The following is a 23,378-nucleotide window of genomic DNA, read 5'->3' as shown; positions in this document are numbered from 1 at the left end:
ACATATCAACGTCAGTATGTACACAATAGGTTTTGGTGGAGTTGTGCTTGCGCATATGTGAATCCGCAGATCTGGAATAGATACAGGGAAAAAATATGAAATCTTCGTCACACAAACGTAAAATAGATTACACATATAACCTATTTACATCAGTTAATATGTATAGGAAACTCCACAACTCAATATATACGAATATACGTACTATTATCATACATTTAGTTCATTTACGTAATTACCTTAAATGGAATGAATTCACAACTTTCAAAAAATTTACACATCTGTAAGAAATACAGTCTTGTGGCTTAGCCTACCGTTTAACACTTCCAAAAATACATCTCCTTGAATTCATACATTGAATGAAATCTTGTCTTTCCTTGGTATTTCCCTTTAAAATACTGACGAATACTCACCCAATAAAATAAACAGAAATATCTAAAACTTTTTTCTGGAAATCTAACAATTGGAGTTACAACATCCATATCTTAGCATAAAACATTTAAAGGTGTAGGGAAATGACATGATGAAAAGAGACGGGGGGCGACACAGTTTATCTGGCATTTACGACTCGTTGTTGCAGTCACGTGTCTCCAACGTCACTTCCCGGGAGTTTCAGTAAACGGGTATGAACAACGCCTACTCCGAAATATTTGAAAAAGTGCCAGCATAATTTCAATATTGGTTTTGTAAAGGTTTAGCCTTTTCATAACATTGATACCTGCTAATCTTTGTCACATTTGTAAAATTTACGTCAACTGGCCAAGAACTGTGATTGTAATACGTTTCGCACTCGAATATCCCTGTAATTCTACGGTCCCAATTGCGCCGGTGCCCGTTGGGGGTGTAGTCCCGGCCGGGACCCGAATCCACAAATTTGTCCCGGTGGGCAACCGGGTACGGAAGGGGGGGGGGGGGTGGTGGGGTTCTCTCACGATCAGTTTGTCGTCTATTCGTCAACGGGACCCGCGTTGATTTTAAGCTAGGGTTATAACTTAAAATGATTCGGGGTCCCGGCCTGGCCTAATAATGGCCCGGCAGCCGCAGGATGTACCACGGGTCACGTAGGGGTCAGGCAACCAAGTGAAAAAAAGAAGCCCTGAACTACCAGGTCGGTGCAATGGCCTAGTCGGTAGAGTGTTCGCTTGCATACGGTAGGTCGTGAGTTCGATCCCCGGCAATACCAAAGACTTGAAAAATGGTACATACTACTTTCTCTGCTTAGCATTCAGCATTTGGGGATTTTAAACGTATGGAAGTTAAAAAAACTACCAGTGGACTAACCCCCTGCTGTAGTGATTGCACAAAGTGATTGTGTGGCCCAAGGGAAAAAGGAAACGAAGGCGGGCCTTTTTTTCCAATTGGGACCCAAGCATTAAAGGGTGTAAAAGGGTTTACACAGTGAAGGCCTGTCTGCCGCGATAGGAGCGTGAGGAGTGTGTGACCGAGAAGACGTGCAGTGTCCGTCCCTCCGCCTCCCCCAGCCGCTGTTCATCGGTCAGCCGAGAAACCCCGGACGTGGCCTGGACCCGTCTGCGGCGCCACTGCGTCCACTTCAGCCGGCATTCCTTAGCCAGTTTCTTGATGTACTTCCGTGCGTTGGCGTTGAGACCCACGTACACAATAGTGTTGATTGATCTGTAACAAACATATATGCATGATAAATAATGATGATAATAAGAATGATGATGATGATAATAATGACGATGATGATGACGACGATGTTGATGACAGTAGTGATTATGATAATAATGGCGATAATGATAATAATTATAATAGATAAAGGAAATTGGACTGTCCTGTCTGATAAACAACTAGTTCTACCAACTCTACTTCCTGCCACTCAAGAAAGTTTGCCAGTTCATCTTCTTCATCTTACTCACTGACTTCCTACCACTATACCGAGATGTATTAAAATACCAACCCCGACAAACACTCACAGCGAAAAGACTCCGTACATGAAGAAAAAAAGATACACCTCATGCTTTTCCTTATGTTGAGAAAAAGATATTATTTAAACGTCTTTGGCCAGTTTCCATCATTCTATTGTCAACAAATATCTATGACTGCAAGTATCTCAAGTACGTACTCTTTTACCTTATAAAAGTGCGTAAAATGATTTTGAACATATTCTTTATAAAAGTTATTGTTAATGCGAAGTTAGTTCCGTTATTGATGGGTTTATGCTTTTAAGATGATGACAATAAACTTGGCTCTCCAAGTAGCTCCTCATTCACGTCCCACTACGGATGTCATTCTATGGCATGGATAACCGTTTTGAAGTTGCGTTTTCCCATCCCATTTCAATTTTTCACGCACGTACGATCAAGGACACTACATAATGTCCTTGGTACGACCTACCATAATCCGAACTACACAATTTAATCCGTCAGGGTTTTGACATTTCTATGATAGGGCGAGGCATGAAATTGGTTTGGCATTTGCCATCAATGAGTAGGAGGTTAGTAATCCCAGATGAAAGGAATGTACGTATGAAGGGCGTGGTTACCCGTTCGACATGGCCAGGGCCTCCACGACGTAATGCAGCGTGACGTTAATCCCGGATGTTGCCAGGAGGTGAGGGAAGAAGTCTCGCACCACGGCGTAACCGTAGTTCGGTCCCCAACACAGGACGAACAGGATCAGGATCACGATCAGCAGCCGAACCTGGGGTAAAAATAGGTAAAGGTTAGGATAGTTGTAAGTTAGATGTATTATATGATTGTAAACCCTGCAGCAATCCGGCACTGGCTGCCATTGCTCGGGTATTTTCTGACCCAGTGATTTCGTCCACTGTGCCTAGGGTACGGTATTGGAAGGCGGACCCCCAACCCTCTCCTTCCACCCCCTTTTGCCTCTCAAAAAAAAGTCAGAAACACATTTGTACACCTAGGTGGAGTAAGCAAAGTCGTCTAAAAGTGCCTTTTTCAAGGGGAGAGAGGGAAAGAGAGAGATAGACAGACAGAGACACACAGAGTGGCCTCTGACGAGCACATTTGATCACCTTCCCTTTCCTCAACGTGTGTGTCGGGGTCTTAAACATACAACGTCGCACCAGACCACCCCCCACTCCCATACACGGGCCACCGGCTTTAAATTCCAATTCGAACGGACTAATGGAACTCCTCACACACGGGTTCAATCATCGCGATGATATATTGTACATACCGAACTGGAGATACATATGAAAGACATGCGTTACGTCACGACGTCATTAAATAGAGAGAACATACAATTCTTTACTGCTCATTTGATGCTGTATCTGGTTCGGCATCAATTGCTTTTAACTGCTCTCAGAATCATGAATGTAAAATTGAGTTAGTTTCCCCCAAAAGAACACGTTGAGTTCATCAATGTATGCGGGCCTTGATCTAGTTACGTGAACATGTCTTGTAAAAGGCTTACAAACATCTTCAAAACTCGACACGCAGTCTTTGGAGTGACATTAGGGGTCACGCAATTTAGAGAGATGCACTTATCGCCGGGCCAAGTTAATCTAGGAGCCGCTCGCGACTTCACTGCTAATCAGCCAAAAAACTCTCCATCATCGGAGACCAGACCTTTCCACCGACAAGTTTCCCGATGAAAGTGTTGGAGTATGGATCAGAACGTGTTGACCCGGACGACTGACGCACCTACCACGACGTAACAGCCCTTGAAGCTTGCTCGAGTGATCAATTAATTATCCATACTTCAATCTCTCTTAAAGGTGCCCTAAGCGATGTCAGGGGGTAAAACTGGAAATATTCTGGATACAGTTATCTATATGAAATTGACATTTACTTCCCCATATTAGCACATTTTCATCATTATTTCATACTTTGGGCATTTAAAAAAAGCACAGAAACCTCCAAGCACTCAGAGTTCACACCGCACAACGACATCGCATCTTTGGTCCATGATGGTCGATACGCAATGAGATAGTTTTATTGTTTCTTCAAACTATATTAATTTAAAAATCAATCAATTCGATAGCAACCTATTAATATCGATAATTTTTATATTTGGTCCCAATTTTCTCAGCTTTAGTAGCTGTAGTTGACAGGACAGTTGGGTGGAGAGAGGAAAGTCGTGTAAAGTGCCTTTTCCCAAGGGCACAAGATCGGTGGCGTCAGGGGATTCGAATCCGGGACCGCTGGGTTCTGGGCCGAAAACCCTGCCGATACGCCACACGATCCAACAACTGAAATGGTATCCCGGTGTATGCATTTATGTAAATATAAGTCATGTATAATCTTACATTCCGTTTCTTGGATCTCAACATGGCGGCCTGTTGGTCACGTGTCTGCTGGCCGGGCACGATACGGAACCATATTCGGAGCGCGATTCGGATGTAGCAGAAGCACATGATGACGACCGGCAGGATAAACTCCACCACCAGAAGAGTCATGTAGTAGGCTTTGTATCTGTCAGTAACAAAAACACATTTATCATTAAAGGCAACCAACGCAATATCAATTATGGACCAAAAAATGGAAATAACAATGTTTTGAAATCTTAATTGCAATGACATTTACTAACACGATCTAGCACATTTGTGTAATAACTTCATACGTTGAGCATTTCAAAACCGTGCAAAAATAATCCATACGATGATCCCCTAAGTTTCGCGAGCCTACCAAAACCCCGGCGACGATTTTCTGTGAGTTCTCACATTACAACGAAATAATATTTTTTGCATCATGGACGTCGCTTTACATTGTGATAGTGTTGTTTGAACTAATCATGTATAGAAATTACAAAATAAATTGACTTTAAAAATCCAATTTTTGAATATATTTTATATGTACAATACGTATTTTAATCCTCATACAAATGTTTATATTGATCGATTTATTGATTGATTTATTGATTAATTGAGTGATTCAGTGATTGATTGATTGATTGAAACAAATAATTCTTATCGTTCGAATGATATTCTTTCAAGACAGGTAGACATGCCACTAAAAGTCTAAAAAGGTTTGACATTGCAAAGTAATCGAAGTTAGCTCTAAGAGACCAATTTAAAACTAATTTATTCATGCTTTTGAATTAACCGACACTTGAGAAGCCCATTCTTCTATCCTATCCCATCCCTTCCTTACATCTGGGCGACAGTTTGCCGACCACGCAATCATTGTCGGTCATTTTTGGAAAAATTATGAGCCGAATCTTTCATTTTCTTAGCTTTTCTGCCCTTACAGGCATGGAAGTGATGTAGTCAAAGCCCAACGTTTATGTATTTAGAAGGCGAACATGAAAATCAGTGTGTGTAAATACATCCGGAATCTAGGGATCAAATGTCCTTTGAAATTAGAAAGTGAAAGTTTGATTCCAAGTCACATGATTGGCAAGAAGCTAATGATTTTTGTACAGTTTAAAAACAAATACGATCATCCAAGCCTAAAACGTATTTCTCAGTATCATGGCCTTCCTTAAACTTGATACGGTGAAATATCAACGGAGAGACAACGTACTAATAGAATACCTAGACTGTCACTGTTAGATAATACATATATATAATATCCGTGAATAATTTCATCAGGTTGGCGAATGACTGAAAAGCAGGTTCTTTTATTCACAACCGAGTATTTACAAGAACCGGCGTTTCGACAGCTGTCAGCCATCTTCATCAGGGTTGTACAGTATTGCCCTGATGAAGATTACTGACAGCAGTCGAACCGTCGGCTCTTGTAAAATGCTTGGTTGTAAATAAAGGAATCTTGCTATTCAATATATAATATTTACAAGGAAAATGGGTATCATTACTTTTGTGTTTGTTTTAATGCTTTTGTCACAACATGTACATGTTGCACAGTGCAGACATCCTAAAACAAAGTAGTTGCAAAATAAGAAAATGTTTACCGCAAATTAAGAATACCAGAGTCGAGTCCAAAGTCAAAGGTGAAAGATGTCAAATTATAAATGATTATAACGAAAGAATATATTGTTTGATATCCTATGCTCCGTATGTCCGGTCATTTTTTCAACCTTCCTGGTCACTTAGATTTAGATAACTTTTTTTTCGCACTTTTGCATCAGTTTTTGAAGTTCCCAGAGTATGTAATCCATATGATCGAATCGACATGGCCTCAACGGCAAGGTCCGACGGCAACGTGCGAAAATCCAGTCCGGAAATCAGCAGCCTTTGAAATCGGAATTTGAAGGCACACGTTTTTTCACACACACTCCCTTAGGGGCATGCTTCAATACTGGTTAAGTAATCGTATCACAGAGAAAGAAAACGACTTAATCGCCCGTATGTCTTTTGACATAAAACGAGTACTATTGGACATACAAGAAAGCCCGATATCTTTTATCATTTACGTCACACCACTTTTCCTTTGATACTTCACATACACCTAGCCTTCGAGCATGATTTTTCAAACGAATATGTCATAACAAGGCATATCAGGGAATCTGCATCAAAAGACCCACAAATGACTATGCCATTTTCTTTCTCTTTAAACAAATTAGATTTACAACGTGACTGACTATTGCATTAAAGAGAACATGATGTTTTTCATTACCACACAGCCGATTCGGCCTTGTAAGAAGGTTAAAGACGTAAGGCTCTCTTTTATATCGAAAGACTTGCAGGCGATTAAGACATTTTCTTTCTGTCTCTGTGATGCAATTACTTAACCAATCAGCACTCTATTGAAAGAGTGTGTTTGAAAAACGCTTTCTCTTAAGGACTAAAGCACGTCAACGAATCAAAAGCATTATGATTGTTTTACAAGTGTGAGACAAAAGATATGAATGTTTAATACAACTACTTTTCCTTAAGAAACAGTTAAGAAGTCGTTAGCTTGCAAGGTACATTCGATCTCATCTTCCAATGCCAAGGATACGGAAGCACGGAGGCATACTATTAGGTTTTCGAATTCGTACGTCGTCTTTTTGAGTTATCTACTGCCCTTCAGCCTTTCCGATTTCAAAGGCTGCTGATTTCCGGACTCAGTTCCGCAAGTTGGCTAACATGTGCCGTCGAACCTTGCTCTTGAGGCCATGTCGATTCGATTATATTGATGACATTATTTTGGAACTTCAGAAAACTGAACTGAGCGTGCGGAAAAAAAGATAGGCAAACAAACAGTTGGCTTCATTATGAAATCGAAGTGGTCAAGGAGGTTAAACAATTTGACCAAACAAACGGTACATGGGATGCCAAACAATAAATTCTTTTGTTATAATGTTTTGTTATTTTATATCTTTCTCCTTTGACTTTGGAATTGACTCTGGCATACAGTGACGTTAGTATCCATTTTTCGACATATATATATTTTTTTTCTATTTACGGCATACATTTTCTCACTTTGCAACTGCTTTGCACGATTTACAATAAATTCCTAAACTTTTTTGACGAACGAAAATCTATTCGTGCATGGATGACATCCATATAATATCGAACCAAGATGGCGCATTGTGAAATTATAAATATCCTAGATGTAGACCACCGGATGCTGTAAGGCCTATCAATTTTCCAGTGGCGTCTTTTGAGTAGTCCCTACTACGACAACATGAAATGTACAAAAAAAGGGTTTCAGAAATCAGTGCGGGTCCAATTTCAGATATGCTTCCAGGCGCCTATGAGTTTTCATATGACATCTTCTGAGCTGTCTCAGGTTTCAAAGGTTTTCTGGGGGTGGGGGCACTTAAACACCTAAGTCTTTACTCGACGTATTCTATCAGTACGTTGTCTCCCAATATTTCAACATTTAACGAAGGGCATGACACTGATAAATACGTTTTGATACGAGAGGATCATATCTGTACAGAAAAATCATTAGCTTCTTGTGACCTGGAATCAACCTTTTATATTCTAATTTCAAAGGCCATTTGATCTCAGGAGGCAGATACGGAAATTGTTTTTCATGTTTGGAGTTCCTAAAAATTGTGTTTTGAAAGAAAACCACATCACTTCCATGCCTGCAAGGGCGGAAAAGCTCGGAAAATGACATGTTCGGTTCAAAATTCTAGCAAAAGTGACCGACAATGACTGCAGGGGTCGGCGAACTGTCGACCAGATTTGAGGGAAAGGATCTGATAAAAAGGCATTTCAGAGGGGCTCTTCAAGTGTCGGGTAATTCAAAACCATGAATGAAGTGGTTTTGAATTGGCCTCAATGAGGTAGACTTCGATTCCTTTGCAATGCCAAACCTTTCTGGATATTTTTTGGCAGGTCAAGCATCCAGAATGATCCTCTTTCTAAACATTTTAATCATATTAATGACGTCCTCTGCCATGGTGATCAAAAAGCCACAGCCACTCGACTGTCGACAGCTTCGAACCAGGTTATTTTAGGAATTCAATGAGCGGCTGATTTGCACTGCGAGTAGCTCTTCAGAATCCGGCGCCAACATGATGACAAGGGGAACATCCCTGGACTATCATTTGCCAGCTGCTAATACTACACAATTTCCTTGTGATTTAAATACACTCTTGTATCAAAACCTTGATGCCTCAGCGCTATACCTTCCTATTTTTCTTTAAACTTAAGTTAAGTTACGCCTTAATGAAGTGAAATGATAAACAATATTCATCATGTCGCACAAACAGGAGTCTGTGTGCGCGTCCCTGTGTGTGTGTGTGCGTGTGTGTGTGTGTGTGTGTATTTGTGTGTGTGTGAGAGCGTCTGTGTGTGTGTATGTGTGTGTGTTCTTGTGTATGTGTGCGCGCGCGCGTGTGTGTGCATGTGTGTGTGTGTGTGTGCATGTGTGTGTGTGTGTGTGAGCGTCTGTGTGTGTGTATGTGTGTGTGTGTGTGTGTGTGTGTGTGTGTGTGTGTGTGTGTGTGTGTGTGCGTGTAAATTTGCACATACCATTGTGACCCAAAAACATGACAAATCGTGAAAACTAAAGGTTGGAGGGATGTGTCTTACGCGGATTCCAGTTGTATCGGCCAGAGCTGTCCACAGAAGGTTCCCTGCTGGTCTGCGTACGTCAGAGCCGTGGAGTACATGGCCGCGGGCAGGGCCAGCAGCATAGACACGGCCCACACCAGCGCCATGACCCCGCCCGCTATCCCGCCTGTCATCCGGGACACGTGCGGCATCATGATGACTAGGTATCTGGAGATAGAAAAATAACTTCATTGCTTAAAGGAAAGCTACACAAGAAATTGAAAATACTTCTATGCTATTTTAATTGAATCATATGACGTCAGTGTTTCAAATTTTTCACCTGATTATTGAATTTTAGAACACTGACGTCATATAATTCAATTATCAGGTGAGAAGGCGTCAGCACGGCATAAGTTGCAAACTGTGGAAAATCCGAGAACTATCCCAGACTTATGTGAAACAACTTGAAGGTAAGAATTTGACTTTGGAATATATTAAGCTTAGCATAGAAGGATTTTCAATTTTTTGTGTAGCTTTCCTTTAACTGGTACAGTGTATGGCAACTAACGCACATGAGAGTTGAATTATAGCCTGGTTCCGGTCTCTACAGATCGGCTTAGGTGTGTTTTCCCGGGCACAGTCTGCTATATAGACCCGATTCTGTCCGTCTGTCTTCTTAGCTGTCATACAGAGCTTCGGGAGCAAGCTAATTAAAGCCAAGGCTGTAAACCCATCCTCGGACGGACTAATCTGTCTGGGCGGGTGGGCATCACTCGAGCGCCGTAGAGAAACCGGGGAGCTCCCGACGGTAAGGTTTCCAGGCTAGTTGAACTATTGCTTATAGTTAATAACTATAAAGAACGTATCCAATCTATGACTAACAGTAAAAACAAACTATAGAATAATATATAAAAATCATGCTAACGCTCCAGAACAGTATGTTGGTAACAGTATGCTGTGCCAGGAATGTATGATATTGTCTCGTTTTTGCCGAGTTATATACAAATTTGCCGGCATAGGTGGATATGTATGAAAGGACATGATAGTATTATATTGAATATCTCTGTCCTGGTACCATGGTAATATTGTGTCGGACGTACATACAATATATTGTAGCAATTTTTGTCGGTCATCAGCATAAGTAGGACAGTCCATATATATATATATATATGTCACAGTAGAGATGGCGATTCAGGACAATCGGCGATTGTCCTAGGACAGATCGCGATCGCCGCTTGTCCTAGGACAGACTGCGATCGCGATCTGTCCTAGGACAATCGCCGATTCTACTAGTAGAGATCAATCGCAATCTGTCCTAGGACAAACGGCGATTCTACTTGGACAAATTCTGATTAGATGGAAATGCTTTGGAAAATAGAATGAATCATTGCATTACATTTCAATCATGTTTAACATGCTACCTAAATTTCACAGTTATTAACTATTTTAGGTGAATTAGTTCATATTTCATGATGGATAAATTTTATGTGAGTATGTTTTCTGATAAAGTAATTTCTGATAAAGTTGAGGGACAAAATTTTAATAATGTGTGAAAGATATCAGTTGGAACAAGGTGATCCAACAATGTTTCAGTATGCAAATTTTGTGGTGTCAAGATATTACTCACAGTTTCATACCAATTGAATTCACAACCTTAGGAGAACAACAATTGTAAAGTGATAAAACAGGTGTCAAAATATCAATCTCGGTTTTAAGATACTACGGTTTCACACCTACTAGTATATCATTTCACAGTCAGACATATACTGAATGATTTCACAACTTAAGCAGAACAATAAGAATTAGAGGGTGATCAAACATTGTTGCTGTATATTGCTGTTTCCTCTATCTTAGCATCAATTGAGTTTTGATCAGAGTTTGTAAATACTAAATAAAATCATGGTTTATAAAAAATTATTGCTGTTTCCTTTTAAGATACTAGTATTAAAATATCTTAGCATCATTAAGTTTGGATCGCCGTTTGTCCTAGGACAGATTGCGATCGCAGTCTCTACTAGTAGAATCGGGAATTGTCCTAGGACAGATCGCGATCGCAGTCTGTCCTAGGACAAATGGAGATCGCGATCTGTCCTAGGACAATCGCCGATTGTCCTGAATCGCCATCTCTACTGTGACATATATACGCACAAATTAAAAATACGATTCGTACGGATTAGGCCCCTATTACACTAGACGGTGATCGCGCTACCTCAATTGGATTTGTGTTATCCTTGATTTCATTAATTGGAATATCGTGCAAAATGTAAAAGTATGACTCAGATAACTTTTTATCTACATGAAATTCGTTGAGCGTCAAATTATTCGGTATGTCACCGTTCTAGTTAAAGTATCCCAGACGTCTTGATAAGACGCATAGGGGTGGCGCCCATCTCCATTTCTGCACAAGTGGAATGGGGTATAAACGATTAGTTCTATCTAAAATGATGGTTTTAACGTTTGCAGAGCAGCGTCGATGACAGAGTGATTAGGCGAGCTGACACGTGCAAGGGATCGAGTGGTAACTGGTTCGATTCCCGGCACGTTGTGTCCTCGCAATCGGGAATGGCACTTAACACGACCTTCCTCACTTCATCCAGCTGTAAATGGGTACCTGACTTCGGTTGGGTTGGAGAGACTTGAAGGTACACGTGATGGGAGGCTGCTACCAGAGGAGCCAAATGGAAATACCTGCCGTTACATTAGCAGAGTATATTTTTGCATATTTTTTATACTTTGAAGCTCTCTGCCTTGATCGCAGCACCTAGCGTCAGCTGAGCTACAAGAGCGCCGCAAATTTCGAAGCTGAAAGAAGAGCTGCAGCTGAGGCCAAGAGGAGGGCCAGGAAAGCTAGACTACAACGGAAGTGATGAAACCATCTAGACTTGCCATTTTCACTCGATTGGCTTTCATCACATATCTTTGCAAGGAAGGACTGCTAGCCCTTCATCTTTGATGTGATCAAGGCACCTCTTCGAACACGGGATCCCCTTTCTTCCGAAAGGCGGTGCAGCCCCAACCGAGATGTCCTGACCCAGGGTTTCAAGGTTACAAACTAACTGGAACCAGGAGCTCCGCTGCAAGACTGCTACCAGTTGAACCACAGACATATCACAAACTGCCAACATATAACGTCATTGAAAAGCATGTCCCGAACTGACATTTACTTTGGTCAAGACACGAAGTACTGATTCATGTCGCGCATTCATTCTTACGGCTAATTCATATTTCATTAACCGTTTTTTTCGTTTTGAGGTAAACTTATTGGAATCAATACATCAAATGTCAATCAGTGCAAATGAATGCTTCGGTAGCAAAGTGTGTGGGTGAGTTCGTTGAAGAAACAGCGGTTTTTTTATCACAGAAAACATCATAACATGTAATAGCGTCGTGTGGCGCAAGTGTAGAGCACGCTACACAAATAATGGGACCCGGGATTTATTAAGCTGATTTGATTAAACCTTTGAAAACAACCCTCGAAAGTCTCACCCAAGCAGGCAGATACTTTGGATTAGCAGAGATGTTGCTGAATACTTATTATCTATTACAGCCCTGTCTTCCTTTTAGATAATTTTTATGGCTGTACGCTGTATGTTTTTTTTAATGCTTCTTTTCATTAATTTTCAAAATAACAAAACAAGAGCTTTTAAAAAAAGCTGGCGTTTCGGCTACGTTTATAAGTGTGAATTGTCTTTTCCCTTTACTTGAAGTAAAATCTGCCAGAGGAAGTCACTCAAGGGCTGTTCAGTCTATAAGAAAAATTGTCATTTTGGGAAATGAGTACTGTTTTAATAGAGAAAGGCAGATTGGGGAAAGCAATTTTGAAGTTACGTCACTTAACTTAAGTGCTTTTGAAAAAGCTGGTCTTGGCCTACAACTTGTACTTATTTGTAAAATGTATAATAGGCTCATTATAAAAGCTATCAATGTAATTATGTACATGGCACGCAATAAAACATAAAATTTGAAAAAGCACCATTGAATCATCAGCACTATGGTAATTAAGTGAAATAGAAGTTCATAACAGCTAAGGTTCTATCTAAAATGACTACCAAATGTCAAACAAATCAACAGCTACCTCATCCGTATTATTCTGGTTTCCGCATTTACAACATTTCTTCCTTATTTTCCTGGGTAATTTTGCTAAAATTCATGAAAATTCCCATAGTTTTGTGCCGAGGGGCGCCACTTTCCACGTCCGTGTTGTCTGAATGAAGTCGATACTGAACAATGGAGCATTTGCTACTGTAACAAAGAATCGCTGTTTTGCAAACAACATCAAGAGCCTCTGTTTACATCGGGGATAGAAGTTTAGTGGCGAGTGTTTTGCAAGAATCATCTTACCGCGCATAGGAGCCGCTGCACGGTATTTTCCATTACAATGAACAGAAAAATTCGAATGCCGGGTATGAAGTCCTGTTCATAAGACAAAGGCCTTGTATATATTAAATGAATATTTAAAAATAACAAATATAAAATATTTCTTTATTTATTAATGAAAAAAAATGATATTCATAAATATGATATTGATAAATTAATATAATATCAATATATATTTTTGATATTCAATATCTAAAAAGAAAAAAAAAATCTATGAACGACACGAACCCGGATCTTCTGGGTCCGTAGTGCTTCGCCTTGCCAGATCGGCCAAGCTGCGGAACGTAACTTTTCACTCTGGACGTAATGCTATAACCTCACTATATGGTATCATTTATGCCGATTTTTGGTCGTTTTCTTGACGAAATCATTTTTTTTCTTCTGCAATCTTGTGGAATAGATGTAATATGGTCATTTTTCAGGATATCAAAGTCCGAAACCACAATGCAATGATATTTCCGAACAGTTGTAGCAGTTACATGCGGTCGCCGTCCTGTGTCACATGCAAATCTAGCCTGCCTGCATTTTCGTGCTCTCTTGCCATATAAGGCAACGGCTATACAAGGATTTGAGAACGTATTGCCATATAAGGTCTTATTGTGTGCGACACAGTGTTGAACCAAGCTTCCCTGGTTCCTTCCTCCTTGCTTGAAGGTAAAAGCCAGGACAATGCGTTCCGGCGCGCATGCGCCGAAACGCAAAAAGACAATGGCACATATACAAAATGAATGACACACATGCGTAACAACAAAACTGATACGGAAAACTAGGGAACAATAATGTTTGATCACAAATGATCAACTCGAACCCCACACAATAACATAAATGATTTAAGTAGAATGGACAGCCTGTAGTTTACCCCACTTCCCATATGCTTCTACATCCTGTCTATAGTGTTTTCGCAATAATACATTTCAATTTTTGAAGGTAAGAGACATAATAAATAAAACCTGATAAATCTAATTTCTCTTGACGATATTTGAAAATATCGATTGTCACCTAAACGAATAATAAAAGTTTGATAGAACTAGACAACAATCACTTAAATCACCAACAATGCTTATTTAGTGCGCATTATTGTACACTGGTTTTCTATGTTAACCTTTAGGGTGCGCTGGGGGTCTGCCGTCTCTGACAATTTCAGCTGCAGCAACGGTGTCCCCCAGGGGAGTTTACTGTCTCCAATTTTGTTTAATGTTTATGTCTCTGACCTTAGTGTCAAGCTAAATGCTGCTAATGCTGGCTGTTTTATGGGTAAGGTCGCTGTTAACCATCTCTTCTACGCAGACGACTTATGTTTAATTTGCCCTTCTGCGAAAGCTGTACAGAAATTGATTAATGTTTGTGAGGCCTATGGTACTGACAATGACATTATCTTCTGCCCCCAAAAAACGAACTGTATGTACTTTCCATGTGACCGAAGTATCCTGAATGTAACGCCACCCTCAGTGAAGTTGTACGGCAAGCCCTTGCCGTACGTTCCTTCGGCCACTTACCTGGGTGTCCAAATCACTTCCGATCTTTCGGACGACGACTCTATTCGCAAACACACCCGGCATTTGTATACAAAAGCCAACTCGCTTATTCGCAAATTCGGCCATTGCACACCTGAGGTGAAGCGGATTCTTTTTATGTCACACTGCAGCGCAATGTATTGTGCTCAGCTATGGTCAAGCTATAGAGCTGGGACCATTCATAGACTACGGGTAGCCTACCATGACGGCTTTAAAATTTTGTTGTCCCAACCGAGAAGCACCAGCAACAGTGAGCTGTTTGTAAACATGCGTGTTGATACATTTGACGCCAAATGTCGGAAGATGTTGCATTCGTTCGCATCTCGGCTGTTCGTGTCAGAGAATCACATCATTAAGGCACTGCTCCGTTCGGAGGCCTTTCCGTCGAGCCCATTCTGGCGACATTACTGTAAGCTTGTTCGCCCACTGTAAATACCTATTTTAGATGTATTGTTGATGTGTATGTGTCTGTCTGTCAATATGGGCCGTCGAGCCCGAAATAAACAATAAATAAAAATAAAATAAATACTATCAAAAACATTCATGATTTATTCAAATGAGTATTCGTAACTTTAAAGAGCCATTCATCCACCTTAATGCAGTATGGTTAAAATCTTCTTGTAAAAGTCTCACATCCGTGTCCTGTATCTGTATCAATATAGCCGGTACAACCGCCATTAGGCGTAACACATCAGCTTCGCAGGCACGCGGCGCGCCAGCAGCTGGTTATATTACACCGAACGGTCTGTTACATCTAGTCTTTGCATGTCTGACTGCAACCGTTCTTTAAAGCTATTTAGTGAGGATGCTCCTATATCACTTGATGACAACGAGTTCCATTTTACTATAATGGTTCTCGGAAAATACGAATTTTTGAACACATCAATCCTTGGCTGATAACTCTGGTACTTAAAGCATCTCTAGTCCTCCTCTGAGCTGGCATTAGGTACCTATCAGTCGGTACGTCCACAAGTTTGTTAGTCATTTTGTACATCATGCAAAGTCTGGACGTTGTTCTTCTGTCTTCAAGTGACATCCCTGTATCTGTATCTATATAGCCGGTATAACCGCCACTATGCACTAGACGGCGATAGCGCTGCGACCTCGCTCGCTGCAACCTGAATTGGATTTGTATAATCCATGACTTCATCGTGCAAAATGTAAAAGTGTGACTGAAATGACAACAAAGCAGTTTTCATCGATGAAATTCGTTGTGCGCTAGTGGAATGGGGTATAGATGATTAGTTCTATATCTAAAATTAGGGTTTTAACGTTAAAGCAGAGCGGCGTCGATAACCGAGTGATTTGGCGAGCTGGCAACGTGCACGGGATCGAGTGGTAACGGGTTCGATTCCTGGCACGTTGTGCCCTCGCAATCGGGAATGGCACTTTACACGGCCTTCCTCACTTCATCAGGGTGTAAATGGGTACCTGACTTCGGTTGGGTTGGGGAGAATAAAAGGTACACGTGATGGGAGGAGAGGGATGGGCTCCGCCTCAAAAAGGCCTCACTATATGTATCTATATGGCAACCTTTTGGCTGAATACAATGCAGTAACATCAAACTTGGTCAAAATCAGAAGGAACAAAATATATAACCTCCTTCGGCCAATATTGACCATGGTATTATCACAATCCTCATTCCCATCAACACCAGCTGGCCATGGTGTGTTACGCCAAATTGCGTTTTTACCGGATATAAAGATACAAAAACAGAGCATTGGCAAGGGCTAAACTGTCCTATACGAGAACGACAGTCTCCGCCACAAAATACACATCTCGAAGCTGATTCAGTTCTATCTGTAGTTTTGTTATGCTTTAGTTCTGGACTGCGGAACAGCCTAGCTTCTCCTGATTCTAGTTGCCCGGACAGTGTTCAATTCCATTTAGATAGGTTATCTTAAAGGGCCTCCCAGTGCTCCGTATCAATACACAAAGGTAGTCACATGGTCTTTTTAAAGCTGTATTGGAAGTAGGTCTAGGACACGGTATTGGAAACAGAGCTCAACTCTCTCCATCCATCGTCTCTTACCTCCCCTACCAAGGGCACAATACCGGTGGCAAGTCAAGGAATTCAAATCCAGGACCTTTAGGTTCTGAGCCAAACACCCTAACCGAGTAAATAACGGAGATATGATTTATCATAAAATCCCTGGGTGAGGCATGAATTACGTTTGTACTTGTTATATCATATGAACTAGCTTTTGCATTACGCCATTGTCGTGTCAGAGATATCCGCATGTCATTTCTAAAAGTCATTTTCATAAATCATCGAGTAGCGTGTGACAAATAACAAGGACATCGGTCTTGCCGCTAGTCACTGTAGGGGACAATTACTGGTAACTGGTGATGGATATGGTAAGCCGGCCTTCGGTTCTAGTTTCAGGCTACAGCTCGTAGAGAATAGCTTAGTGTAAGATTGATACATAATGAATAACCATATGTCGCATGCTTGCTGTATTCAATGGAAGCGTCTGTCAAATCTGAGTCGTGAGGCAGCACGCTTGGCTCAACAAAGGACGAATGTTTTCAAGAAGAACCACCCATGCACGACGCAATATGCCACTAATGCTCGTTCGTTCAGAGTACCCGTGTAGTGCCTAGTGGAGCATACGGCAGCAAGTTTTCTTGCTGTTTCATTAGAAGAGTATATTTTACAAGGAGGGACTGCTAGCCCTTCATCTTTAATGTGATCGAGGCACCTCTTCGAACACGGGATCCCCTTTCTTCCGAAAGACGGTAGAGCCCCAACCGAGATGTCCTGACCCAGCAACGAACCAGGGTTTCCAAGTTACCAACTAACTGGAACCAGGAGCCCCAATGTAAGACTGCTAACGTTACCATTTGAGCCACAGACATAGCACAAACTGCCAACATATAACGTCATTGAAAAGAATGTCCCGAACTGACATTTAGTTGGGTCTCAACCCTAAGTACACTTATGCACGTCGTGCATTCATTCTAACAGCTAATTCATATCTCATAAAGTGTTTTTGTATTTGAAGCAAACATGCTGAGGTCAATACATCAAATGCCAATCAGTACAAATAAATGATTCGGTAGCAAACTGTGTTTTTTTTTTGCAATATCACAGAAAACATCATAACGGATGATCATCACATAAGTATGCGTTTCGTGACTACACATCCAGCTATTTGTTAAAGCTTATCTAAGTATACCTTCGAAAACAACCCCCGGAGGTGTGACCCCTGCAGGCGAAACTTTATGATAAGCACCGATGTTGAATACTAACTACGTAATGAAACAAAATGTAGCCTTATTTCCTTCGCTGATAGGGTATCTAAGAAGTCACGCACCCGCAGTCCATGCTTTTGATCTGTTTCCTGTATCTGTATCTGCAACTATATAGCCGGTACAACCCCCATTAGGCGTAACACACCAGCTTAGCAGGCACGCGGCGTGACAGCAGCTTGTTATATTACACCGAACGGCCTGTTACACCTAGTTTTTGCATATCTGACTCCAACCATTCTTTAAAGCTACTTAGTGAAGATGCTCCTACAGTACTTGATGACAACGAGTTCCATTCTGCAATAATGGTTCTCGGAAAATACGAATTTTTGAACACATCAATCCTTGGCTGATAACTCTGGTACTTAAAAGTATGACTACTTCTGGTCCTCTTCTGAGCTGGCATTAGATACCTATCAGTCGGTACGTCCACAAGTTTATTAGTCATTTTATACATCATGCAAAGTCTGGACGTTGTTATTCTGTATTCAAGTGGCTTTCATTGCAGATCTGCTTTCATTTTAATGGTGACACTAGCACTCCTGTCATGTCTCTCAAGTACCTGCCCGGGGGTACATTATAGGCAGCGAAGTCGCGTTGGAAATGGAGTATCCAGGATCTGGTTGATTACGGGCCTCTGCTTGCTGACTATAATCTGGTAGGCATAAAAAAAAAACCTGCCCATGGTTGAAAACAAAACCGCCACAGGCTAGTTGCAACGTTGGCTAACGTTATCATCTGTAACATTTCAGTTATGAATAAACAGAAGGGGAAGCATTTCAAACCCATAATGATACAAGCATTATATAATGCATTAACGCCTTGAATTTACCAGCGTAATCAAATCCTTATGTAAGGGTTTCCCCCCTGATTCACCATTGTAATGGTAATCGTAATTGCTTTAGATTTAGACCGTTGACGTTTCCAAGTAAGGCATAAGTAGGTTTACGAGAATTACACCTGCTTGTTTAGATCTTATGATACTGACGCATTCATTTAATTCTATTTCTAAAGTCACCGTATAAAACCCTAACTATATATATTTTGGATAACTTCTAAATCAAGTCAGAATAAACATTAATTGCATAGGGAAACTAGAGCACAGGGTAATTTCAGAATAACATTTGAGAAGAAATCCAAGCGTGGGTGAAAACACATCCCGGTTGCTGGACTAGGTTTGGCCTCATTTCAGAAAATTGATTCCGGTGGCTTAACGATTTCTTCGATTACTTCCACCGTTTACCCGAACCGCTGAGCAAGAGAAAATAGATTGTACCAACGACAACTCCGGGGCTTAGGAATTTATAGGCTCAATGTTATCACAAAAAGGCGTCAGGCAAGCGCCTACTGCTATAAATCTGTGAATTTATGTGAATAAATTCTATTTCTCGATTAATAACTTTCCTGCCCCAACAATACGATGGTAACGCCTATTGATTAAAATATCATCAAAAGGGGTTAAACACTTAAGCGGATTGTGCCAGACAGGGGTTAGTCAGAGATCTGCTTTGCGCAATTCAGCAGCATTTTACGACTGTTCACGCCGATGTAACTTTTTGGCCCAAACAATACGCTTTAACGGTAATGCCAATAAACTACCATCACAATCAGACTGTAGTTGCACATATCACATGAAGTGAAACAGTTTATTGAATTTTTTGACAGAGAGTGAGACAGAGATCTGTTCTGCAGCTTTTTACGACTGTTCACTCCGATGTCACTTTTTTGGCCAAAACAATACGCTTCATAATTCAACGGTAATGACAGTAAACTACCACCACGTTCAGACTGGCATGGGGTTGCACACATCACGAGAAGTTAAACACTTTATTGGATTTTTTGACAAACAGAGAGTTAGACAGAGATCTGTTCTGCGCAATTCAGCAGCTTTTTTACTACTGTTCACTCCGATGTAACTTTTTGGCCCAACCAATACGCTTTAACGGTAATGCCAATAATCTACCATCACGACCAGACTGGGTTTGCACACATCACATGAAGTTAAATAGTTTATTGGATTTTTTGACAAACAGAGAGTGAGACAGAGACCTGTTCTGCGTAATTCAGCAGCTTTTTACGACTGTTCACTGCGATGTCACTTTTTTGGCCCAAACAATACGCTTCATAATTCAACGGTAATGCCAGCAAACTACCAGCACGTTCAGACTGGGTTTGCACACATCACATGAAGCTAAACAGTTTTCGATTTTTTGACAAACAGATAGTTAGACAGAGATCTGTTCTGCATAATTCAGCTGCTTTTTACGACTGTTCACTCCGACGTAACTTTTTGGCCCAAACAATACGCTTTAACGGTAATGTCAATAAACTACCATCACGACCGGACTGGGTTTGCACACATCACATGAAGTTAAACAGTTTATTGGATTTTTTGACAAATAGAGGGTTAGACAGAGATCTGTTCTGTGTAATTCAGCAGCTTTTTACGACTGTTCACTCCGATTTCACTTTTTGGCCCAAACAATACGATTTAACGGTATAATGCCAATAATCTACCATCACGACCGGACTGGGTTTGCACACATCACATGAAGTTAAACAGTTTATTGGATTTTTTGACAAACAGAGAGTTAGATAGATATCTGTTCTCCGCAATTCAGCAGCTTTTTACGACTGTTCAATCCGATGTAACTTTTTGGCCCAAACAATACTCTTTAACGGTATTGCCAATAAACAACCATTACGACCAGATTGGATTTGCACACATCACATGAAGTTAAACAGTTTATTGGATTTTTTGACAGAGAGATCTGTTCTGTATAATTCAACAGCATTTACGACTGTTCACGCTGTCACTTTTTGTCCCAAACAAAAGCTTCAACGGTAATGCCAATAAACTACCATCACAATCAGACTGGAGTTCCAGACATCACATAAAGTTATTGTAATAATAAACAGTTTAGCGGATTGTTACAGACAGAGGGTGAGACAGAGATCTGCTCTGTGTAATTGCCTTTAACGACTGCAGACTCTGAAAGCACGTATTTTACTTTCAATTTGTTTCGTCTTTGGCGTCTTTCAGTCCTGTAAGGCTATATAAATGGAGCTGTGCCAAGAGTTTTATGCCTTCTTATCTGCTGATCGATGTGCTTCTTTACGAACCAAAAGTTTTTAACAGCTTGATATCAGACATGGGATACCTATTCAATCGGTACGCTTAGCTTCAAAGAGGACATTTATGACGGCGAGGACAACAACAAAGTATGTCTGTTTTGCAAATTTAACGATAAAGGTGACGAAAATGACCAAATGGGAATGAAATAACTGTCGACAACGATAAGCCGCATAGACTGATAAGTAGACAACATATGATGGTTTTGTTGCAACTCTATCTTCAGAATTGTAAGGATGTTTTCTACTTTGCTTTTTGACAGACAAAGAAAATGTGACACTGCACTCATGTTTATAACTTATTTTAACAGTGCCAATTACAGAGAACAGTAAACTTGATATGGTAAATGTTATCAGATAACTAGCTGATGTGTTACGCCGAATGGCAATTATACCGACTATAAAGATACAGATACAGTTATCACATAGCCGTTCTAAGGGCACATGGGCAGTGGGTTATCATCATTTGACTGCCTTGTACCTCCCTACCTTAAACCAGGCATACCCATTTTGCGTGGAGTGAGGAAAGTCTTTTTGGTAAGGGCACAACATTGTTGTCGTCGGGGGATTTGTACTCGGGACCACTGGGTTCTGGGCTAAGCACCCTGCCGTTACGCCACACGACCACACTATAATTTTGATTATGATTTTTTTTAATGATTGGCAATTGTACATGGCGCAATGTATGCATATATGGCAACAATGACAAAGCAGTCATTACAATAAATACTACACTAGTCTAGTATTTAAAAAAAAAACTATAACTGCAAGAATATGGACGTAAATGGAACACTGACATAATGTACCTTAAATGTTTCGGTCTATTTCAATGCATTCTCTATATTGTAAAGCGCTACATATGTATTGGCCTAAGTACATACTAGATATAATGTCGGGACATGCATGACATAAGTAGCTTGCAAATGTCTGTGTTTGTCTTCGGCAAGGTTTTACTGGATTTACACGATGACATAGATGAAATCTTTATATGCAACCAATTACTATTTTGTCAGTATTCTGTTACTATCATTATTGTCTGATTTGTTATTGTTATCATTTACTACTATAATTCTGTTATGAATTGTTAGATTTATGTTATTTTTTTGTAAATTTAGATGGGGGAAGACCCTGTATAAGCCATTATGGCTTTTTTTTCTTTCCCCAGCACGTATGTTTTCTTGTTCTCTTATGTAATACAAAATGATTTTAATATGTGCAAATAAATCAAATCAATCAAAATGACGTACCTGTCGATGGCGATGACCAGGAGGGAGTTGGTGGACACGTAGAGGGACGTGATGCGCAGGTAGTTGACGAAGCAGCAGGTGGTGTCGTTGTACGACCAGATCCTCTCGGGCCGGACGATGTGGTAGTCCAGGATGAACGGGACGCAGAACACCGCCACCAGAAAGTCCGACAGCACCAGGTTTGCCAGCAGAGCGTTGGTGATGGTCCGCATCTCCTTGTACCTCAGGACCACCACCATGTAGAGGAGGTTACCTACCCCGCACACCACGATCATGATGCTGTAGACGATGCCCAGGAAGATGGTGGCCCAGAGATACTGCCCGGCACCCGGGGAGCTGGATCCAAACTTGTCGGCGCCCACCATCTCCATGTACTGCCGCAGGATGTCTTGATAGTCTTCGAACGACAGCGGCGGCAACGTCCCGCTGAAGTCGATGTCATCAATGGAACTGTTTGTGTCGTTGGACTCCATCTTGAAGCTGCAATCACACAACAACAAAAAAACCGTCGTTATTTTTTGCATTTAAAGGAAACCCAAGCAATATTAGGGCCCGAAAATCGGATTTTGAAAGTCAATTTATGTAAGTATTTAGTCATTTCTATACAAGATGAGGTCAAACAACACAATGTATAGCGACGTCCATGATGCAAAAATATGACTTCGTTGTAATGTGAAGATCGTCGCCAGGTTTTTTGTAGGCTCGCTTAACTATGGGGATAATCGTATGGCATGTTTTTGCACGGTTTCAAAATGCTCAAAGTATGAAGTTATTACACAAAGGTGCTAGACCGTGTTAATAAATGTCAACGACAATTATTATAAAGATTTCAGCATTTTGTTTATTTCCATTTTTTTGTCCCTAATATTGCTTTGGTTGCCTTTAACACATTCTGTGGGTTCTACATACAGCACCGTGCATACAAACATAACTGGTCATACTCAGTGAGTTGAAGCGCAAACAAAGTGGGTTCTAGTGCAATCAAATGTGACAAAAATACATTCACTATTCAACACACAACGGAGAAACCCCGATCTT

At 40.8% G+C, this 23,378-nt stretch overlaps 1 protein-coding gene across 1 annotated transcript; it reads right to left on the bottom strand.

Annotated features, from left to right (window-relative positions):
* Window positions 1-1,086: 1,086 nt before the first annotated feature.
* On the bottom strand, window positions 1,087-22,817 carry LOC136446485 (prokineticin receptor 2-like). The gene is made up of 5 exons (XM_066444868.1): window positions 22,341-22,817; window positions 8,858-9,046; window positions 4,235-4,400; window positions 2,504-2,661; window positions 1,087-1,632 (listed from the first exon to the last, which is right to left on the bottom strand). The coding sequence occupies exons 1-5, from the start codon at window positions 22,811-22,813 to the stop codon at window positions 1,389-1,391; spliced, it is 1,230 nt and encodes a 409-aa protein (XP_066300965.1). The 5' UTR covers window positions 22,814-22,817; the 3' UTR covers window positions 1,087-1,388.
* Window positions 22,818-23,378: the final 561 nt, after the last annotated feature.

This window comes from Branchiostoma lanceolatum, chromosome 12, assembly GCF_035083965.1.
Source record: "Branchiostoma lanceolatum isolate klBraLanc5 chromosome 12, klBraLanc5.hap2, whole genome shotgun sequence".
Lineage (NCBI taxonomy): Eukaryota > Metazoa > Chordata > Leptocardii > Amphioxiformes > Branchiostomatidae > Branchiostoma > Branchiostoma lanceolatum.
This window is presented reverse-complemented; position numbering and strand designations above follow the sequence as displayed.